Genomic DNA, 21,839 nt, shown 5'->3' on the forward strand with positions numbered 1-21,839 from the left:
GCTCTATTCTCTGCGATGAAGGCCCCCACTTGTAACAGCAAAAAAACTTGTTTGAGCAATGGAATCTGCGAGTCTGGGTTGGATTTGCATCAAATGGTGAACTTGAATGGCTGAGAAGATTTCCCCCCCTCCCCCCCCCCAAAAGAATGGACTTCATCAACCGTTGTCGCTCACAGCATTTAATAGAACATTTTCTGCAATATTCGGCTCTAATCAGAGTGATACAATCATACCAGCGAGAATTTTCAATTGCTTTCGTGCCAGGCGGCAAATAACTGTTTGTCCCTTGCTCAAAATGGCACAAACATTCGCATTACGCTGATTAAAATTGTTTGCAGGATTGAGGAAACTACGAGAGTGCTGTTGTGAAAAATAGGCTTACAAACAGTCTGCAATATCAGGTGAATACATATTAGAAAATCCACATCAAACTTAACATGTGTAATGGAACGCTGGACTTTGAAGTTAGGACATTTAGGCAGTACTAAAATGCCAAGCTACCATAAGAAATGGGGTACTTTACAACTCCCCAGAACCATCAGAGGTGCGGTCAATTTCTCTTCATCTGCTTAGAAATGTACTTCTCGCAATGTAAGTCCAATACCAAATATTAGAAAATTTTAAGATAAGCAGCAGCAAGAGGTTCTTTAAATACTACATGAAGACACTTGCTATACGAGACAAATTCTCATCAAAACAAAATAATGGACTTATTCATTTTGTATGCAGTCTTTTGACTGAAGCTGTAGAAGAACAGCAGCTCACTGGCCGGTCCATAGAAAAACTATATTATGAGGTACTTTACATTTATCTAAGACTCGATGATTGCTTTTAAAGGGTGACCTAGTTAGCTTGCCAGCGTTTCCTCAGAGAGTGACATAGCCAAGCAGGGGACCCAGGCATTTGTCAATTTTAAGAAGACTTTCAGGAACCATATTTTGCCTCTTATAGTCTTCCCTCTTTTGATTCTTGCTGATCAAATCCTTTTGGGTATTTTTCATGCTCTTTCATAAATACTGTCATTCTTGCATATTGGTGCAAGTGGTTCAGGGGATCAGGATTGTTCATCAGCCAGTAGGTTCAGAACAATGGTGACGTCATATGAGCTATCAAGCTAGGCCTAGGGTGAAACAATATAATGGGCATAAATATGTTACCAATAATTGTACACATCTTGACTATTTTCTGGAGTAAGGCACCTCTTGACGCATCAACACAGTTTTTGTCTAGCATGTTTGAGATTTGAGAACAGGTCTATTGGTGAAATGTATGATTTGCTACGTTAAAGGCCTGTTCATCTGAAATGCCACAAATGCTACAATCAAATTAAAGAAAAAGGAATGCAGTTTGTTTACTCGGTTGGTAGGTTGCATCATCCTTTCATTCCATTGTGATAAATGGTGTACAGTGGACTTGAGGGCCATCTCATAAAAGCCTTTGATCATGGGCAGTAGTACATCGGAAGTACTGTTTTACGTACTCTTACATGCATTTGTGAATCGGCCCTCAAACATCTAAGTTCCTATTGGGAAAAGTGCAAACTGACACAACCCTTCTATTTGAACCAATTGTGTATAATTATTCCCATTTTTGATCTTTTGTGGCAAATTCACAAAGGCATTTTAGAGTATGTAAAAAGTACTTCTGAAGTACCACTTTGCTTAACCCAAAATACCTTTATGAATAGGCATCTTAGTTGCTAAACCTCAGGCTCCCTAAAGCTAACCATATGCTTTGTTCGGAACCTTTCTCAAATGTTACATATTTCTTTTCATATAAGAATCCTATCCCGTTGTGATAGCTGAAATCGTTAGTCATTTTGCAAATGTTCCTGTGTTCTTGAATATGTATTCTCCTCCATGCTTTTTTTTTTATTGTGGACCTGAAATTTGTTTCTGCTTTCTACCCGAACTATTCCTCTTTCAATCTTTGCAATGTTGTTGTCAGGATCTTTAGTTTTTTGTCAGGACCCACCATTTATTTCTTCACTCCAGTATTGACCTTCCCGATAATTTTAGCCACTGCAACATGCTTGCTCACACTCACAAAGATGCTTGGTAGTGCTTCTAAAGACACCATCTTAATTATAGGTGTTATTCTTAGAAAGTGGAGAAGGAAATATGTTGCCACGAGCATTGATATACTGAATCACGTGATTGCAATAAGTCTATTAAATCTATCTGCTATTGAATCGGTCAGGAAACATATTGTTTGTGTTTTATATGTTGATTCATTGACGTTCGTGCGAAAGCATCCCAATTGTTTTAGTTCCATGTAAGTGGCTGTCAATCCATTTGTCATTTTAAAAGCTACATTTTGAAGACCAAAGATGCATTTGACTCTTATAGTTTACAGCTTCTTCTCTTTAGGAATCTTCATAATAGAACTTCAACAGCAAGCTCGCACCTTGTATTCCGGATTGATTCAAAGCTACATGTCAAACTATTGTTGACTTAAATTGCATGTCTAGATATACGCTATCAATTTAAAGGGGAGCTGATCTCTTAGTGCCTGCTAATGGATTCTAGCCTTAATATCCAAAAGGAGAGCAAATGGTATTGGTTGAAGCAGTGACTATTGTCAATGGGAACATACAAGAAAAATTGATTGTTGCTTTTTGTGGTTGCAGAAGACCAAAAAGGTTTGGGTTGATGATGAACCAGATGAAGAATCCCACACACCCCTTCCTCCCCCAATGAAGATTTTCGATAACGATCCTGCTCAGGATGATCTGGTAAGTGGCCAGTTATCTACTTGCCAGATGTGTGAAGGTCTTCCATCTGTATAAATGTGAACATCTATAGACTTCCTTTGCTTTCTCTGATCTAATGAGCTGGATTAATTTCTGCTGCATCAGAAATTGATTAGTGGATGTGTAATGCTATGGGTCGTTCCGGTCTATTTTGCATTTCGCTACAGACCATTCATCCGAATTCTGTGGTAGTCTGTTCTTTCAGGCACTACACGTAATCTGTTCCCTAATGTACTGATTACTTGTAAATTTAGGGTCAACAGCAAAGACTTCTAGTAGCATTTTTTTTGTCTTGCAGTATTCGAGACACAGCATTTCCACTGTTGTGTAGTGCATTGACAGGAAAACATGATGCTCCTTTCATTGATTTAGAAGTCATAATTCAGACCAGATCAAGAGAATAGGTAAGGGGGGCACCTCCATACGAGTAGAGAACACCTCCATACGAGTAGGGAACACCTCCATACGAGTAGGGAACAAGGATATGCAAACATACCCTCATGCAACACATTCATGAAATTTGTTAAATGTTCCTGCCGCAGCCTACTTCAGGTCATGGAATCTAGGCCTATGTTCTGGGAGGTACGAACATGAACTCTCGGCAAATTGCAGTTCACAGATGGCAGTTTTTCAGCTTCCTGTAGTCTTCAAATCCTACGAAATATTTTATATGTGGGGCCTACATTTCTTACAAATGCACCCTTTGCCCCATCTCAACCACAACATTTGTGTTAAAGGTACGTAGTCTTACCTTCCCAGGATTCGGCTTGCGGTTTACATTTTTTGCACCATGCTCAAGATACAAAATCGATAAAATGATGGCATCCACTGTGAGACTTAAGGGATAGTGCAGCATATGATTCGGACCCAATAATAAGAACATAGTGTTAGGCCTATTTTGAGTCGAGTAAGGCTAGAAAAGTCCTACCTGAACATCAAAACAACTAAGTAGCCCTAAGTGCTATTGCTTCGAAAAACCTCGTTTAAATTGGGTATGGTGAGTTCATTCTTATTTTTAACAAGAATCCAAAGTATTTAAAACGCTGAGTCCTTCATTTATACGTATGAAATGTGTTGCTGCGGAATTCTCAAATGTCGGTGCATTTCTTTTCGAAGCAACCTTTCAAGTTTCTGAGCCAACGTTCGAGCAGACAACTTTTTTGGGTGTGTTCTTATTTTTATTTACATGAAAGGCGCACAATTCTGACTCTTTTGGGACAAACAGTCACTGATTGTCCTGTCGGGGATCACCCGAGGAGCTCAGCTGTCAAACAGGAGCCTCCCGCAAGTGGCGCCGGGAGTGGAAAAGATCTGGTAAAGTGCCCACATGTGCTATCGCTGGAACTGCCCATAAAACGCATATTGTGGATAATACGTTTTCTATAAATAAGGTGCACACACATTATCCGCTCAAGAAGAAACCTAAATGTTGCATCAACAGAGGAAGTGTGAGGCACTTGCGAATAGACAGTACAAATGAAAATGAGAATCAAATATATTATATGATGCAGGAGGTACACTTATCTTCATTTTAATTAGTCAAATAAAAATCGATCCAATGAATTAATCAAATCAAGGCTGAATGCAATTTGAGATAGGGTGCCGTGCAGGGAACATTAAACCCCTTTGAGTGACACTGTGAAATTCCAGAAGGTATTGAACATTAAATATTAGGATGGTACAATATCAGCTGTTCTCCGCCCGGAGCCTACTACAAACCCCAAAAGATTCAGTCCCTACGTTTATTTATGTCCCTTGTTAATAGAATAGTCAGGTTGGTGTTACAGCAGGAAGAGTACTGTTTTAATACGTTCATGGGGCCCTGCTAGACACCTCCAAATGTTTTCACCACGTGACTTGTGTGAAGATAAGTAAGAGGTTATTTGAAACAATAGACCTCAAGGGGTGCGTACACTTGATGTGATCAGCATTCTCACTATCCAACCACACCGAATGCATGTCCGCCCTCAGTCTGCTAATGGTTAACTCTTGGACTTGTAGTTCTTGCTGATCGTGGTTAACCCATGGCCCACAGTGGTAGCACAGCTTATCTTTCTGATACGCAGACCGTGTATCTGCTTCTCTTCTACATTTTCTCACTCAGCAAAAGGCGGCGATATCTCAGTAAATGAGGCATAGTCCAGATCTGTTGGAATTCTGCCCTTTCTCTGTGGCTAGTGTCCAAACTGACATTAATGTCTGCACTGTCAAGACCACAGCGTTTATATTCCATAAGCATGCTGGTGGAAGCTCTGGCTTGAACTGTTTTTTCGACTTTGTCACGTCTATCCAAATCTTTGGACTAGATGCAGGAGCGTTTGCACCCCCAGACCTCTCTCCTCTGTGGAGCTTGTGCCAGATTCCGCTCTGTGCCTCCATGTCTTTCCCGGAGCCAGAGCTAACCCCACCAAGAGTTCGATAAGGCCATGCACCTCATATTTGGGAAGCCCTACCCCTCTGGATTGCCTTTGGACCTATGCCTTCGGGGAGGTCCCCACTGGATTCTCGCTGGCAGCACCATTCGGGCCTTTGATTCCATGCAGGATGCGAAGCAGCGCTACCCACAGGATCGTGACCTTCCTCTGCGTTCACTCTGGTAGCAACGCTCCCAGCAACACCATCCCCATCGTCATTCTTGACTTCAATAATCAGGTAGACGGACGTTTTCTGGACAGGAGAATGCCCTCTGCGTTGCAGCCAGTGCCTTTTTCATTTGACAGACTTGACGAGGGAGAAGAATGGGAGGGATCTGTGGATGCTTAGGGATATCCGTATCCCCTACATGACACAAAGGACAACTGGTATGAGGAAATCGTGGATCCCAGTGGGTTAGACACCTCACCGAACACTGACTTGGTCTTTCCCCTTACTGTGGCTACTGAGGAGGGTGCTTTATTCTTTGTGGTGGTGCGACGGGCGGCTGAGGGCTTGGACCTTCACTTGCCCTCCGTGGCAGTCAAAACAAATGTCTCGACAGAGGTGCTTCAGTCGGGAGTTGCCACCTCTGAACCCTTACTCCCATTTAATCAAGCTTTCACTGATGTCCTACTCGGGGCTTGGTAGAAGCCCAGCACTGAGGCTCCAGTGCACAAAACAATTACCCACCGTCATTGCTCTGCTCCAGGGGATCTGATTTAAATCACCCAGTACCTCACCCCAGAGAGAATGGTGTTCCAAGCCTCCACTTCCTGAGTCAAATCTGGCACGTTCCTACCACTCCACCGGGTAAAGAATGCAGGACACCCAATGCCTTCTGTAGGAGGATGTTCTCTTCTGCCAGCCTAGCACTTCGGTCGTGAACAATGTGTGCCTTTTCAGCCAATAAAACCATACTATCTGGCACTCAAGTGCATATGGTGGTAGGGACAGGCAAGCAACAAACCGAATGCGGATGCTAGAAAGTTAAAAAAAATAATTGTATTACAAGTGCGTGGCCAGTGGAAGGATTCTGGCTGTTAGAAGCAGAACTTGGTCCAAGCTCCACAGCAAGGACGTAGACGTGAAGCTGAGCAGGGATGTGGCGGTAGAAAGGCGCTGACCAACACGAAGAAAAGAAGCAAGAGTGTCGTGGGAGCCAACCAATGGTAAGTAAAGGGTGGGCTCTAAGCCACTTTTTAAGTTTTTTTTTTTTTTTTTTTAGTTAAGAGATTTTGCAAGAACGGCGCAAGCGCTGTGTAGGCGAAACCTAATAAAAAGGGGAACATTGAAGTCCTATACTTTCTTACTATCCATCGTACACTTATTACTCTAACCCTCAATCCAGAAATTCTTCAGCTTGCCTTCTGTTCCCCCACACATCTCTTGCTCCATGCGTGCTGACCAGGTATCTAAAGCTTCTCTCGGGTGAAATTGTAGCATTTTGGGGACGGCAGCTCTATCCGCAAGGCTGCTCCATCATTCCCCCTCTCTTACCCTTCCTCCCCTCTCTCTTGGTCCATCTTTCCACCTCCCCTGACTTCCGTGTTTTTGAGGTGGCCTGAAGAGCTGTACGAGGATCAAACTCGGCAAAGTGTTTGTGAGTGGGAATATTGTAGCCACGGGATATACTTTGGGGCTAGAGTTCAGCTCCAGCAGCATACTTTTGTCTTCGAGTGCTGTTTTGGAAGAAGGGGCGGTCTCGTGCACAGTGTGGCGAGACACCGCACCGAAGAGATGTTCTCGAGGGCATCACGTTCGCAAAGCATTGCATCCCCAGCCTTGTTTACGTGAACAGTAAACATGTGGATACGCCGCGGCCTCTAAGTGAGATGAATCATTTCAATGCAACAGGGAGGCCGCTCAGAGGACCAGTGGCGGGCATCTCCTGCTGCATTGTACATGCATTAATATAGCCCTTCATATCTGTGAGGAAATGCCTAGGAGCGTTAGTGCACGCGTAGGGAGTGTTTGGTGGCTTGTGTGGCATGCAGCTCTGAAACATCCATCTTGACAGTGGCACGGAGCCAGAGGGGGCAGTGAGTGGGGGCGCATTCCAGCAGCAGTATAATGGCGCCCGTTTATCAGCGCTGTATGCCGGACTGCGGGAAGAAGATCAAAAATATCTGCAGAGCCGGCGCACGGCCCCTCATGTATGCCTTGTCATTCAGCACGGAAGCCCCCCGCCGCAGCTGCACTTGCCTGGCAGGTGCCTCGACTCCGCGGTCACTGCGCAGGCGCTTCATCCAGCCGCACTTCATAATCTCCTGGGTGCAGTTGATGGGGCTTCCTGTGGTGTGCACACAGAGCCCCGCCCATTCTGAATACTGAACCACTGAGCCCAACTTCCATCCTCTGAAGCTATCCATCTCCATAAAATGTTCCACTAACCGTTACTCACACCATCAGGCTGACCGTGAACTCTGCTCTCTGACCCTAGCAGTGACCCAGCTGCGTGCCCCGTGCTGTGAAGTGCCTGATCCCCGAGACTAACCCATGCACTGCCGCCATCTCATTCCTGTACACTAATCCTATGCATTCCCCTAACACACACCCTTCTACTTATTGTGACCTCTCTGTTTTGCCCTTTAGATTTTATCTAAACTCCCTTCTTTTTTTTCTCTATTTTAAACTAATTGCTTTAATACTTTGGGATTTTTCAAACTTTACACCACAGAGGGGCTTCTTGTAGATACTCGGCATATGTACAGTGACAGGTGGGTCGGAAGATAACATGGGGAAACTTGTCCATTTATTTGCCATCCTAGAAGCTGCTTTTATCAGGCAGGATAGAAAAGTGCTCAAGATTAACCAGAAAATCTCCAAATAAAATGTAGGAGGTTGTCTATCTCATGCCACAGCAGCAACCACATTTATCAAAAGGGCTGCATATTGACTTGGGCCGGCATGGGGGTCCGCAGCCCAAACTAGGGTGAATGGAGGTACGAGAGAAAAACACTGTGCTTTGGTGTTGCAAAGCTATTTTGCCATGAACCGTCTGTGTGGGTCAGTACTGTGTTTGAGCCAAGTTCGCAGAGTGAAATATTTAGGCTTTGCTCAGAATAAAGTCTTTTTGGGGAAACAGGGGAAAGAGAGACTTTCTCGCAGTCATGGTGTGATGGAGCACCACCCGCACCACGTTTTAGGAAGGGCAGATGACTTGGAGAATCTCTAGGGCAGCCTTAGGACGAGGCATTAGTGGCCTCTGCTAGGGAAGGCAAGGTGCCGGAGAATCTCTATCAGCTGCGGTGCAGAGCCAGTGATTCTCTAAGGGTAAAAGGAAGATCAGAAATCTTACTTGCTGCACTGGTAGAAACCCAGTTCTTAGGGCCTTTCTTAACACACCAGGACACTGTATAAGCAATGGAACACGAAGCAGACAGACACCAGAAATTAGTGGAGGATTGGTTTGTGCCCTGCATCAAGATGTAATGAGTAGGTTTTTTTTCTCCCCTGATTCTTTTATAAAAGAATGAAGCCATGAGGCTCCTGGGGCCGGATCGGGCAAATCCACATGCAAGCCCACAAGCGTGAGACAATTTTACACTGGTACATGACAATTCTGCAATAGTCTTGAAGAGATATTTGCAAACACAAGGAGATGATGGACAAAGCACTGAAACTTTTCAGACACTCACCCCCAGTCACAGATCTGTGTTGAATCCATTATCATTCTTTAGCTCACTTTGCCACCTCAGTTCAGACCCAGCTATATGCAAATCAGTCTTGACCCTGTGCCTCATGGGAACAATCCAGCCCGGACTGCCAAGCCAGGTCTTCCCTGAACCGGCAACAAGCATCCTGGGACCGGTTTCTTGGTAACACCCTTCATCAGCCACGCTAGCTTGAATCCAGTGGCAAAGTGAGCAAGGGACCCATGTCTGGCATACCCTGCCAACTTAGGGCGAACAAAGCAAACACGTGGGTCCCGTGCTCGCTATGCCACTGGAAAGAAGCTATTCTGGCTGATTAGGGCTGAAAGCCCGAAACCGATCCTATGATGCTTAGTTCCAGTCCAGGGAGGACATCTCCTGGCAGCTCGGGCTGGACTGTTTCCATTGGGTGCAGGGTCAAGACTAATTTGCATATGGCTGGATCCAAACTGGAATGGCATGATGAGCAAAAAACGATGGATTTAGGCCCATATCTCTGTACTGGTGGTGAATATATGACATTGTTCTGCATTCTGTCCATCAATTGTTCTTTTTGAAGAGATATTTGTACCGACCAATCAGTACAAAACGTCACCTTTGCACTGGTTGTCAAACCAACGTCGCAGCCGAATATCTCAGCACTGTTGCAAAATTCCCTGTGACCACAATAAATTGAACAGCTAGTGCAATTTATGTGATCTAGGTGAAAGGCTATGTGCTTGATAACGTTCGTTATTGTGTATCTGTTTAGTCTTTAATTTACCCTGATTAACCTGTGCTTCTAAGGTGGATTTTCCAATACTTTTTCGTGAGATTTTAGTAAACCTAATTTTTTGATCCATACTTGGTATATCTGTTATTCGCTCTGTTTGCTTTCTTAATTGGGATCATGATGTATGGCCAATGTGGCGTGGTACTTCGAAGAAGCCAATTTTTGACCTTTGAATGTGAGATTTAGAAAGGAGCAAGGCAGTTCCTATGACAGTGTGCAGTAATATTTTGTGATGCTATTCCAGTCATGCACTAGTAGTTTTGTCGATCTGCTCTAGATCTCATATCCATAAAATATATATATATATTGGGCCAACCTATCTCTTTTCAAGTTGTAAAGCTCCAGCCAACTTCTATGAGGCAGAATGTGTTTTATTGACTGGGGGACCACCCCAAAACCTTTGAGTACATTAATCCCCACCTTGACTAACTGATTATTTCCTGCTTGCTTTCCATTAACATGACATGCATGACTGCTGCTGTGCTTTCTTCTTACAATACCTGCTCATCCCGCTAACCTGCTTCTTCTCTTGCTAACTGGCTCCTTGCAGTCCTCCTCTTTGTTAGCTGCTCGGCAGAGCTCGGCAGAAGTACCCAGTGCTGCAGATCTGGTCAGCGCCATAGAAAAGCTGGTCAAAACGAAGATGGTAAGTGTCGAGCCTTAACCGCGGTGGCAAGTCGTTCTTCAGGGCACTGTACATTTGAAGCCTGCTTTGTTTGCGTTGATCATTGTTTGCAAGCGCTTTCACTGCATTTCTTTCCCTTTAATATTAGTGGATTTCTTCAATACATCAATTGGGATGAACCTATCCAGAAGTGCTACTTAAGAACTGATTAACATCTTTGTTGGCAGTCTCACAGGCCAAGCTATTCAACTTCTTTCTGTGTATTTAGTGGTATGGACACTTCCCTCTTTTCTCTAGCAGAAATATAATTCTTAATTAGGTTGGACTGGTTAAGTTTGCTCAAGTGTACCTTTTCGTAGACTTACACTTGTTCGCATACAAGTTCGAAAAACATACAAGTATCACACACACTTTCTTCCAAAATGTCTTTATTTTTCCTGTCAATAACAGGTTTTGGTCGCTTCCCTTCCAAAAGAAGATACCTTAGGAGCCTAAGCAGTAAAAGACTTGTGTTTTTTAGGGTGCCACACTAACTCTCTCTTTTGATTTCAGACTGTGTTCAGTAAAAAATTGAGCATTTTAACATCGGAAAATGAAAGGTATTGATCAAAATTCTTTGCCTTATGGATGCCAACACAAAAAGTAATGACATTCTTCAAAGCACATTAAAAGCAGGATTTCTCATGCTAAACTAGGCTGGAAAAAAGTGGGTAAAGGTAGAGGGCAATAAAAGCATTATAAGAAAATAGGGACATGGGGCAGATAGGGGGAACTAAAAATGTGTAGTCAAGGAGACAAGACCGTGTATGGGAGAAAAGTAGCGCTTGAGAGCCTACTCCCCATTAAAACATGGTGCGGTGACATCTCCCTATTTGTTTTAAATAAAGGAAAAGACAATCATTTTGTTTTTTCATTGTCATTGTTTCATCATAGAGCCTTCGACATTCTAGTTACACTGAGTTTCACAGTGGCGAGACAGTTTTACTAAGTTATGGGGTCACCTCCACAAGATTGGTTGATGTTAATGGATTGTTTATGCTGGTTCTGCCTCTGTTGTCTTTGATAAAACCAACTAAAAGGGTATCGATGTCTTCGGGGCTGAAGACTGTTGGCATAATGAGGATGGCATATTTGATATGAGCAACAATGACACCCGTCTGGTGTGGAGTGCCACAGAGGTTGATGGCTTCACCGATACAATACACCCGTAGAAGGTGGGCTTACTGGTTGTTTAAGGACCTCTACCTGAGTTATAAACTGAGCCACTGCAAAGGCCTATTACAAAGAACAGCATCCTTAAGAACTGATGCAGTGTGACGCGTTAGGCCTGTAAGGCTATTATAACATTTCACTCACTGACGGTAGAGTATTACAAATTAGAGAACGAGAACCGAAAGCCAGACTTTTGAATGTTGGAGCCGAAGGTCTATGTCCGCCATCCTTGGCCCTCACCCACTGTCTTCAATGGAGCTCTCAGCGTTCCAGAGTTCTAAATGTCATAAAAGGACGCTAAACAATTTGGGTTGGTTGTGTGGCCCATGTTTCTACCAACATGCTGATTTTACAGCGTCCAGCAGCCAACCTGAAAATGTCCCAGACAGCCCAGGTAATCAAGAGATCAGGAAGCAGGCTAGAGCTGGTCGTTCTGAGTACAGGAGGATCATTTTTTTGTGTACCTGTCTATCCTCTTTCCAGTGCTTTACGAAATAGGAATACTGTTCTTTTTTTGGATGCATCATAACTGCTTGGCAAACGAGGGTAGGTGGTGGTGAAAGTGTATCCCCGAGGGGCAAGCTACTTCATTGCATTTGAGGCTTTCTGAGCTGCACATTATTAAGCTTCCCCCGCTGGGTGTTTGAAGACCGGATAGACCAACATGAGTATCGTACTATTGGTACAGACTAGCTATGCGGCAAACTGGAGGCAGGACGGTACCTCACAGATAACAAGGGTGGATTTTCAAGGTAGATATTATGGTAAAATTAGTGCATAATTTGTTCCAAATAAAGAAAAAGTGCAGATGGTCAAACTTTTTTTTTTTTTTGTACGAGCCCGCCACCAATGCTGCCAAATGACAGATTGCTGAATACCAAGGTTGCCAAGTATTGTTTCCATCTCATGACTCTTTCACCTCCCTACACTTGTATCTTTCTCGGAGTCTTTTTATCTCCTTTCGAGGGCTTCTTTCTCCAGTTGTCACTGATTTCCTATCTTTATCTTCCTCATTTTTCCCTTTTCTCTCTCTCACTTCCGCTCTCGGTCAAAGTAACCTCTCACTTTAGTGCACAAACTCTCTTCATTGGTGGTTACCAACTGAACCAAAGCTAATCCTGTAGCAGATTCTGAGCTGAACTATGCATTTTGGCCTGCGCTTAGGATAATATAATTACATTGCATTCTTTGCAATTACATCTGTTTGGATGCCAGTTTCTTAGAGAGTTAGAAATATCGCCATGAGTCCATACAGTTTATGAATGTGAATGACAGCAAAAAGCGTACTCCAATCAAATTGTGATATGATTAAATTACATTCTGTAAAAGTCCCTACATTTTTCTTGCAAACCGAGGAAACCCCGACACTTTCTTATCTTGGCCCATTACAGTTATACCAATGTATAGTGTGATGTGTGCTACTGTGCTCTACATGGCAATTTCACTGTCATGTGAGGGAACTTAATTAAAAAAAATACTTAACTCTGTACACATACATCTTAACAGTAATAACACTTCCAAACATCATTGAGGACAAGACGGCCTATTTGGTGTTCACCTAGATCACTCTTAAATGACTTAGATTTCTGCTACACTGACAAATTATAATTTGTCGAATGATGGTTTATTGAAGGTTAGTGACGAATTGGCAACTTTCGTGACATGGACTGGACGCTTTGCAGGACGCGACCTGCTTATTCCGAAATTGGAATGGAAAACTGACCCTTTTGCGAAGAACTCATTCATCGCAGTGTTTTAATCAGTTTCACAATTATATTTAAAACTGAATTTCATCAAGGTGCAATTAGTCAGTTTCCCTTTATTGGTTACAAAATATCTGGGGAACTGGGTTCGAGTCTCGGCAAGGGCGCTGAACATCCTGTGATTCTAGACAAATCACTTAATCTCCCCGTGTCTAACAAAAATGAATGCGTGCCCGTGCCTAACAAAAATGAATGCGTGTCCTTATGTAACGTAACTGGTGCTATGTAAAGCGTTCTGATACCCGATCCGGGTCTAGTTCGCGCTATATAAAACTCTGAGAAAAAAATTGTATAAGGATTCATTGTGTCAGAGAAGCATCGATCTACATAATATATACTCTGGCTAACACAGCGACATGTTTATCACTATTCAAAATCTGTGAGTTTAACATTGATGCATTTTTTTTTGTTTGAGTACTAGTGTTTATATCCTGGTTCAGACCCTGTGAATACATCATTTTGATCCCGACTCTCCAGAACCCCTTGTGTTCGCTTCCACTGAAAAAAATTATAAATTCAGTAACTGGTTACATTTATTAATGTCTCTCCAAAGAGCAACCGGACTCTTTTCACTGCAGCAAACGCCGGACTCCAATTATCCTCCTCTTAAGAATAACATTATATCATGGGTCCTTTTATTATTTATTCAGTCTTCCAACCTTGCCCCTCTCCTCTCCTCTGCTTTGTCTCTCTCTGCTTCTCTCACCTGCAGAATCCTGGGCATCGTTGGTTGACATGGGTCTCTCGGATGTTGGCAAATGGATTCTGTGCCTGGAGGCTCAGTAGATGGCTTGAGCGTTTGTGGTAGTGCGGATCACCTCCTAACGTTATTTGCGAGAAGATGAACACAATCTGGCCTCGTGTTACTGTCCATACTGCTCAGGTGTGGATACTTCAGTGATGTCAGACATGCACATTGAAATGTGCGCTCGTTGTCTATGGGCATGCGCACGTTGCCACAGATGTAACCAAAAATGCTTCCCACAGATAGACGTAGGAGTATTCAGAGCACACAACACATGCACTTTATGCCGTGTCAGGATGTTTGAGGGCGTGAGTCTTAAACTACCTTAAGAATGCCTCTCGGCATAGAGGGGGGGGCAGGAGGACAAGACCAGAGCATGGGCAGAGCCAACACTAGGGCAGCAGGTGCAGGAGCACTGGGGCCCAGGTTTACAAGTTGCACACCGCCCTGGCGCACTCCAGGTATGGTGGTCTTTAAATACCCAAATAGGGGTGAGGGACGGCCATTTTGTTTCGTTCTTGCATTAGGGCCTATGCGACCATTGCTGCTTAGTTTAGAAGGGAACCCAGTGTCGTGGCAAGTTGTGTCTTCAAAGCAGTATGGTAAACAGTAGGGACATCTCTGGAAGGAGGGAGTTCCGAGGGCTTTCATACATTTCACTTAGCATGTTCTCCAGACGCATCCTGAAAACTGTAGCCTTGCTCTCTGCCTCTCCCTAAAATCTATAGGGCCTTATTACAAGTCATCCATTTTCTGAGGAAGTAGTAACGCACCCAGTAAATACCGATGTCCCCGGGTGAAGTATTTACCACCCCAACTTCTGCACTCCAAAATAGGGGTTGGTGCCATGGTACGGCTTGTTTTCCCCTACAATGGGGTGTGTAACGGAGTATTTGTGTACTTTCGTGTGGGGAGCTGCATTTTCATTTATTTAATATTGCACCAGTTGTAATCCAGGTTCAGTGCAAACTTCAGTTGGTGCCCACACAGTGAGAATGAAACCACATCTCACACCATGGGGTGAGTCGGCAAGCGCTATTATCACTTTCTTTGTTGCTTCAGGGCCTGGGGTTTCTATGAGCTTTGATCTTTCAGGCTTTGAGGCGAAGTGCTGAGGGCCAGACCCGGCACCCTCTATTGTTAGACTAAGCAGCCGTCTCCTGGTATACCCAGATGCCACCGCTTCGACTGGTATCTGGGCCTCAGGTGGCAGGCCATCTCGTGGCCTACCTGCTCTGAGGAGTGAACCAGCTAGCTCTAGGGAAGCAGACGGAATATCGCCACTCACACTCAGAGCTAGAGGGGCAGTGTGCCATGGGTGTGGTGGAAGCAGCGAGGCATGTTACCTGCCACTTGATGCCAGGCAAGTGGCACCTGCTGGGTGCAGCTGCTTGCAGGGTGCACCTTAGATGTTGTTTATATCAGAATGCAGTGTCTTCTGTCCTCACCAGGAGGCAACCATAGGAGTATAACCCCCAGTGGAAGAGAAAAAGACGTCTGACAGCTGGGCTGTTAGAAGTGTCAGGAAGAACCTTTCCAGTCCTGAGACTACAGGACGACGAAGTGGAAATTCCAAGTATGGTGCGATGAAGGATCAATAGGGAGGAAATATTGCTAAATGGGCATGTTGCAGCGGTATGTAACTGCTAAAGCCCGCTGCAAAACATCGTGGTAGCAGAACACCAAAACTCAAGAATGAAGTAAAAAGTGATCCCTGTTCCAATAAAGCTGCAGGGCCATAACAAATGGTAGAATGGAACTATACAAATGCTCATCACAACCCGTGCCATGTGTAAGTACTGTTCTTGTGTTGCTTTGCCTTGTAATTCAGTGGGAGAAAAATAACCTTGCTCGACCCAGCAGGCATCGCTTCCTGCAATTTACACAATGCAGGTGTAAAGCACACTTTAAGCCCGTGGGTAACTTTGATGCTAAATAGCAGATGCATATTGTTACCAAACACCGTGGTACTCATTTTATCAACCTCAGAAGGAAAAAAGGCTGAGTGCTCCCGCTGGCATTCAGTGCAGTGACCATAAAGTCAAACGCAGCTTCATGGAGAGGACAAATTAGTTCACTGAGCCACCAGACATGGTCTGACACACTAGCTCGGGTCTTGGGGTCTAGCCAGCGAGCATCTTCACGACAAGCAGGGACTCCAAAGCCTAGGACTTGGATCGTCTTGCAAAGCACTTTACTGTGGACTCGCTGTAAGCACGCTAGATTCTGCAGGATGAATGAGTAAGGTAGAATTGTGAACAGAATGGTTCATTTGTTTTGCCTATTGCATTTAATGCGGACCTATAGCTTGGCCGAAAAATCATTTCCTCTTCGATATGATAGGCCCAGAGGTGCACAGTTTTACTCGAGGTACCACAATTGGAACCTAGGCCCACATGTATTATTACACCGGTCACAGACACTGGTGACAATTAGCAGTCTATGCGCCAATAGGCCTGTTCATAGTATTCCAAATCACAGCAGGTTGAAATTTGACCTACCACATTAATTTTCAAGATGCATGTTTGCAAATTGAGATTCATTCTGATTAGACACAATCACAAGGGTGGTGGCCTGTAAGATTCTGCAGACCACCATTTAAATGAGGAAGGGGTTTAAAGGGGACTCCTTCCCTTTTGCAAATTAGTTTTTACTCCAACTAGTGTGTCGATAACATTTTAGTGGTTTGCTCCTGGAATTACGGTTGAAAACAATTGATTCGCTGCATACGGATTCAGAATTTGGAATCTTTGCCCACAACATACCCCCTCCAAATTTCAAATCCGTATCCATTCCCAGTCTTATTTTAGGAGCTCAGTAAAATTTTACAGACTCCTAAAATTGGATTTGTAGATTGCAAAAACATTTTTTGCATTCGCAAGCTCCAATTTGCAGTCTTTTCAACTGAAAACATGGTTGATACATCTGGCGCCTAGTTCTCCTGGTTCCAAGGTCAGCCACAGATAGGATAAACATCATTGTATAGAATATCTTCTTGCAGATTTGTACACTGTATATACAAGTAACAATGAACCACAGAGCTTTACAAAGACTATTACGGCTGTTTATTTTTCAAAGTACATCGAAGCTTCAGAAGAACATCGAATTGTACCACAACTTCAAGTCATGCAAAACTAATATGGACACAAACTCTGCAACCAACTCTCAAAGAAGCCTGCTGTTATCAACTGACCTTCCGCTCATTGGACGCATGTGACCGTCCTCTTTTTATCCTACTGTTTAAGTTTACAACCTGGCAAGGACAACTCAGCCTTCTATCCTTCCAAGGCTGGTAATTTGAGTACCATTAAACTGGGTAATGGTAACACGTTCTGTGTGCATGGCTCTGAGATGACAAATTGATGTGTGAAACACTATTATAAAAAGTTAATTCCTGATTGTGGTGACGTCATAACCATTGAAGATTGCAATGAGACGGTTCACAAAGCCAACCCGAATGCAATAAAGAATGCTTCCTCTGTTGACCACGAAGTAATATCACTGTGCGAGCATCATCCTGCCTAGTAGGCCACAACTGATAGTTTAGTGTAGTGTCAATAGCTGAGGCAGGAACGGAGTTCGCTTCTCAGAACTTCCCATGGTGCTTGCTCTCTACAATAAAAATTTTAGTTGATGGGTCCATGCAATTGGGGAGACCATATTCCATTCCTGTGTTTCTTCTACAAATCACTGTAATCTACAGGTTTAATCCCAGTTGGTGTTGGATCTCCCGCAGCACCCTGTGTGTGGGGATGTACTGAAGAGCCCGGGACGCGTGCGCCTCTTCCGTGTTCAGGACAAACAAGGGGTCCATTCACACCGGAGGCCTTCTCCCCCTTTTATTTCATCGCAGCCGGCTGTCCGCGGGCGAGGGCCCCAGTCCGGAGCCAGTTCAAGTCTGACCTTCAGACCTGCTTCTGGATTCACTCAGTACACTGGTGCCTCCGGGCGAGGGGACCCACCTAGGGTCGGTGTACCCGCGCGCATTTGCCCTTGTCCCCGTTTGGACCCGCAACTGTGGAATCGCTGCCATTGCGGAGTGGCAGCACAGGAAACAAAACTCCAACTCGCTCCACACCCCAACACTCCTTTCTGAAGACACGACGGGCCGCCTCTCTCAATGTCGCAAAGCTGGACCGACTGCATTCCCGGCCTGCGCGGTGCGCCTGGAATCCGTCAGTCCTGGGCTGCTTTCGCAAGGACTGTACTTCTTTCGGTAACTCCCGTGAGAGCCGGAGTTCCCCTGGTCGGAAAAGCCGCATTGGTGGTGTCCTCCCCTTCTGGCGACATACAATAATCCCCGGGGTGAGTAAAGACACGGCTTTGCCTCTAGATTCATGATGGCAGCGCCAACCTGACGATCAAAACAGCATATATTGTAATGTGGGCATACCGAGGCTGTTTGCTGTTCATTCCGATTGTAATCTGCGACTTCTCTTGCACCACATGTCTGTCATCATGTGATCTCGTCGTGTCTTTCTGACACACATTCTACACCTCATAAAACATCACCAACAGTGCTCACTTGGAAGAAAAATCGCAGGCCGCCTGGTTTTTCTTCGGACCCCCAGAAGGATGGTGCTGCTGGATGTCTTGGTTGCCTCTCATTCAATCTGCGCTATGCCTGCCCCTCCCAGCTCTCTACACTTCCTGCCTCTTTTCCCCACTTTTGCAGGTTCATTTCATATCTACATTTTCCCCTTTGTAGCGTAGTCGGAGTCCCTGTGTCCATCGCCTAAGGTACCCTACCAAATTAAGCACCTTCGTCACATATAGCAATGTTCAATACGTTCGTCTGTTTGGTTCCAACACCCCGGTCTCAGGTTACCAAGAAATACTGCCTGAAAGGAGAGATGCGATGGTCCCCTCCCTTTTAGTGCTTTCTCACTGCTTTCCTCCTCTCTTCAGATAAAAGTGAGAACAGGCAGCAGGGCATGTTTTCTAAAACTTTACTTACTTCTATTTAACTAACCAGATGACCCGCATACATGAGGTATATGTTGGGAGCAAAGCAAACTAAATGGCTTTTCATAAAATACCCTTTATTTTATATAGCACTTGCTCCCACAGTACTGTACTCTTTCACAACTCCTTTGGCATCTTTGAAACTTGGAAGGATGAAAGGCTGAGTTTGTCCAGGATCTGCAAGTTACATACTCTTCGTGAAAGCAAGTGCTCGATTCACTAAAGGGAAGTGAGCGAATGGCAAAACGAAATCATTTTGTTATGCTCTTATAGGTGTACTGTTCCCCAGGAAGTATTGTCACTGTACATACATACTTGCAATTCGGTCGCAATGTTTTTTTTGTATAATATCCATAGCTTAGGCAGACACAGAGCTATTGTCGCAGATTCCCCCCTTGTACTTGCTTTCTACCATAGACATTTAATTCCAAGGTGGATCAGGCAAGCAATGTGAATAGTCCTCCTGTGTTAATAAAAAAAATTCTCGGAAGCAAGGTCCATGCCAAACAAAAGGGCAGTGTTAGTACAAACAATGGCCCTCAGATGGGCACATGGATTTTTACTTGTGGCACCTGCCCAAGCAGACGCCCATGAACTGCTGCTCAGCGTCTAAGATGCCAATTTGTTATGTCTCCAATTGAGTAAAAGTCAGAGAGATAAAGATGTGGTTAAACGACCAGAGCTGCCGACTTTGGAACTGGGGGAACCAGGTTTGAGACTCTAGGTCGGTTCAAAATCGTGTAATTATGGGCAAATCATGTATTCTCCCCTTGCCCTAAAAAAAAACCATACATGTGACCTGGTGTAGTGTGGCTGGTGCTCTTTGGGTGGAGTTTGCACCACATAAAACGGCAAAAAAAAATAAAATAGGAGTTGTTAAGGTAGTAGACATGGTTTCAAAAGAAATTTTGGAAACGTAATATTTGCGAAACATTTTCACATTAGTGAGCTTTTAGGGGGAAAAAACTAGCGGGTGGGGTTTTAGTACTGTGCCCCATATAGGTGAGGATTAGGACAAGAAAAGTAAATATAATTTTATTAGATAAAAAATATCATCATTTACATTGTGAAAAGAAACAATTCGTAAGCATAAAAAAAGTAAACATTTTACATTGCAATACATTATAAAAGATTATATTTTAAAAACAAGCTATCACAGCGTCTAACAGTATTTAAAATTTAGCATTGGGTCCAGCTCTTGCAGGATAAGTTGGAGTAAGCTTATTTCCATGCTCCTGAGTAAGTTTGTTAATAAAATTCATGGTTCTATTCCCTAAGATAAAATTGGTGTACATTTTCATATCAAATTCTCAGAAACATTTTAAATATTTTTTGACCTCTTCCACCGGGCAAAGAGCAGAAATCTCGAGATTGCAAATACTAGCCACCTTGTGGTAACTGACCTAAAAATACGTAAAGCTTCACTAGAGCGTGTAAAAGATAAACGGCAGGCAGATATTATCCAGGTTTTTCCTAAGGTTTTCCGTAGGTCAACATAAGAGGGGCAGAAGAAAAGAAAGTGATCATGGGTCTCGGGTGAAGTAAATAATCTCCATGAATGTTACTGCTACTGATGAGTGCTGCAGAATGTGTGCTGTTTGTGCTATATTCCAAACGTCATTTTGACTAGGCAAATAAGATAACTGTTAGATAACTTTCTGTGCAAATGAGATGAAAATTGTCCTTGCATATTCAAGTAGAGATAGCATTATTCAAATGCCTTGGATTCAGTGCTTAAAATGGGCCTGTACTTACCGGTACTGAGTACCAGCACTTTTCATTTTTTTCACTCTGAGTACCGGCACTTCTCTGCTGCCAAGGAGAGTACCGGTACTCGTCAAGGGTAGGCTCATTGTTGCTTTGGCTCACGCGCACGAAAGAGGCTGACTGACAGCCAAAGCGTCTCTAGCCCAAGCTGTGCCACCTCTAAACAATTCAGCACGGCTCATCTGCATAATGTCTGGTGTTCACCACCACGCTGTTTGACAGAACAGGGTCCATTCAGGCCCTATGCTGTCAATCACATTCACACCATGGTGTGCATTTGTGCACACACTCCAATCCATGCATCCCGCTGACAGCAGCAATTAAGAAAGCCACGAGAGATCAGGGGTGTAAAATGGCCTTTATCCCCCCTGAGTCTTTTGTGCGAGTGTCTGCTTGTGTCAGGGTGTTTGCCTACTTGTGTGCGCATGTTTGTGTGTGTGAGGGAAAAACGAGTGGAAGAGTGAGAGAATCCAGACACTAGCGAGGTATTTTAAAGGACATTCTTGCAATGTTTTATGCGAGCATTGCTGCTTGTTTCTGTGAGTGCACACTCAAGAATTTACAAGTATTCGGCCACATAGCAGAAGTGTCCTATATGTCTTGTCCTTAGCCCCGCCCACTTGCTACATTCATAGCTCATTGTAAGAGTACCTGTACTTATTTTTTTCCCATTTAAAGCACTGCTTGGTTTGTAACCAAGACAGTCCCCCAGCAATTCAATGGAAAACTAAGCATACCGTTGGTTTACTCTGTGGCCAAGTTTGAAATCGATGAGTGTGTTAGGAGTGCTGCTTTGGATAGTTGGTGGGCTTTGTGTTGAGGGCGGAGGATGACTTCTCTGGAAGACACGGGTGTGGCTTCTTGAAATTTCGGTTGGGACTTTGGTGGTTTAGAAAGGAGGGAGAGGGAAACCTGAGAGCGGATAGCGCTGGGAATGGAAAGGTTGTGGGATTGTTTGTTGAAGGAAACTGATAGCTGGTAAGCAGGAGGACAAGGACCACATGAGCCAGTGTTGGGAAATAACTAGACTTTACATTTTGTGGTACGGAGTAGTAGAGGAATTCGAGGGGACCACACATTAGCCTTTACAAGCAAAGGGCCTGCTGACCAGTTGTACGATGGCAGGAATTCCTGGATCTGGCAAGGAATTTCTTCACTTCACCATGTGAT

General features: G+C 44.1%; 1 protein-coding gene across 12 annotated transcripts in view; it reads left to right on the forward strand.

Annotated features, from left to right (window-relative positions):
- Positions 1 to 21,839, forward strand: part of KALRN (kalirin RhoGEF kinase) — a 1,598,314-nt gene that overhangs the window by 1,332,003 nt on the left and 244,472 nt on the right. For 6 of the 12 annotated variants that reach the window (XM_078682047.1, XM_078682045.1, XM_078682043.1 and 3 more), the window contains 2 exons: positions 2,630 to 2,734; positions 10,143 to 10,238. In XM_078682047.1, the coding sequence (XP_078538173.1) occupies positions 2,630 to 2,734; positions 10,143 to 10,238 (201 nt within the window). The remainder of the gene's footprint in view (positions 1 to 2,629; positions 2,735 to 10,142; positions 10,239 to 21,839) is intronic. The other 6 variants (XM_078682046.1, XM_078682048.1, XM_078682054.1 and 3 more) reach the window with 1 other exon arrangement.

Source organism: Lissotriton helveticus, chromosome 3_1, assembly GCF_964261635.1.
Source record: "Lissotriton helveticus chromosome 3_1, aLisHel1.1, whole genome shotgun sequence".
NCBI classification, from domain to species: domain Eukaryota; kingdom Metazoa; phylum Chordata; class Amphibia; order Caudata; family Salamandridae; genus Lissotriton; species Lissotriton helveticus.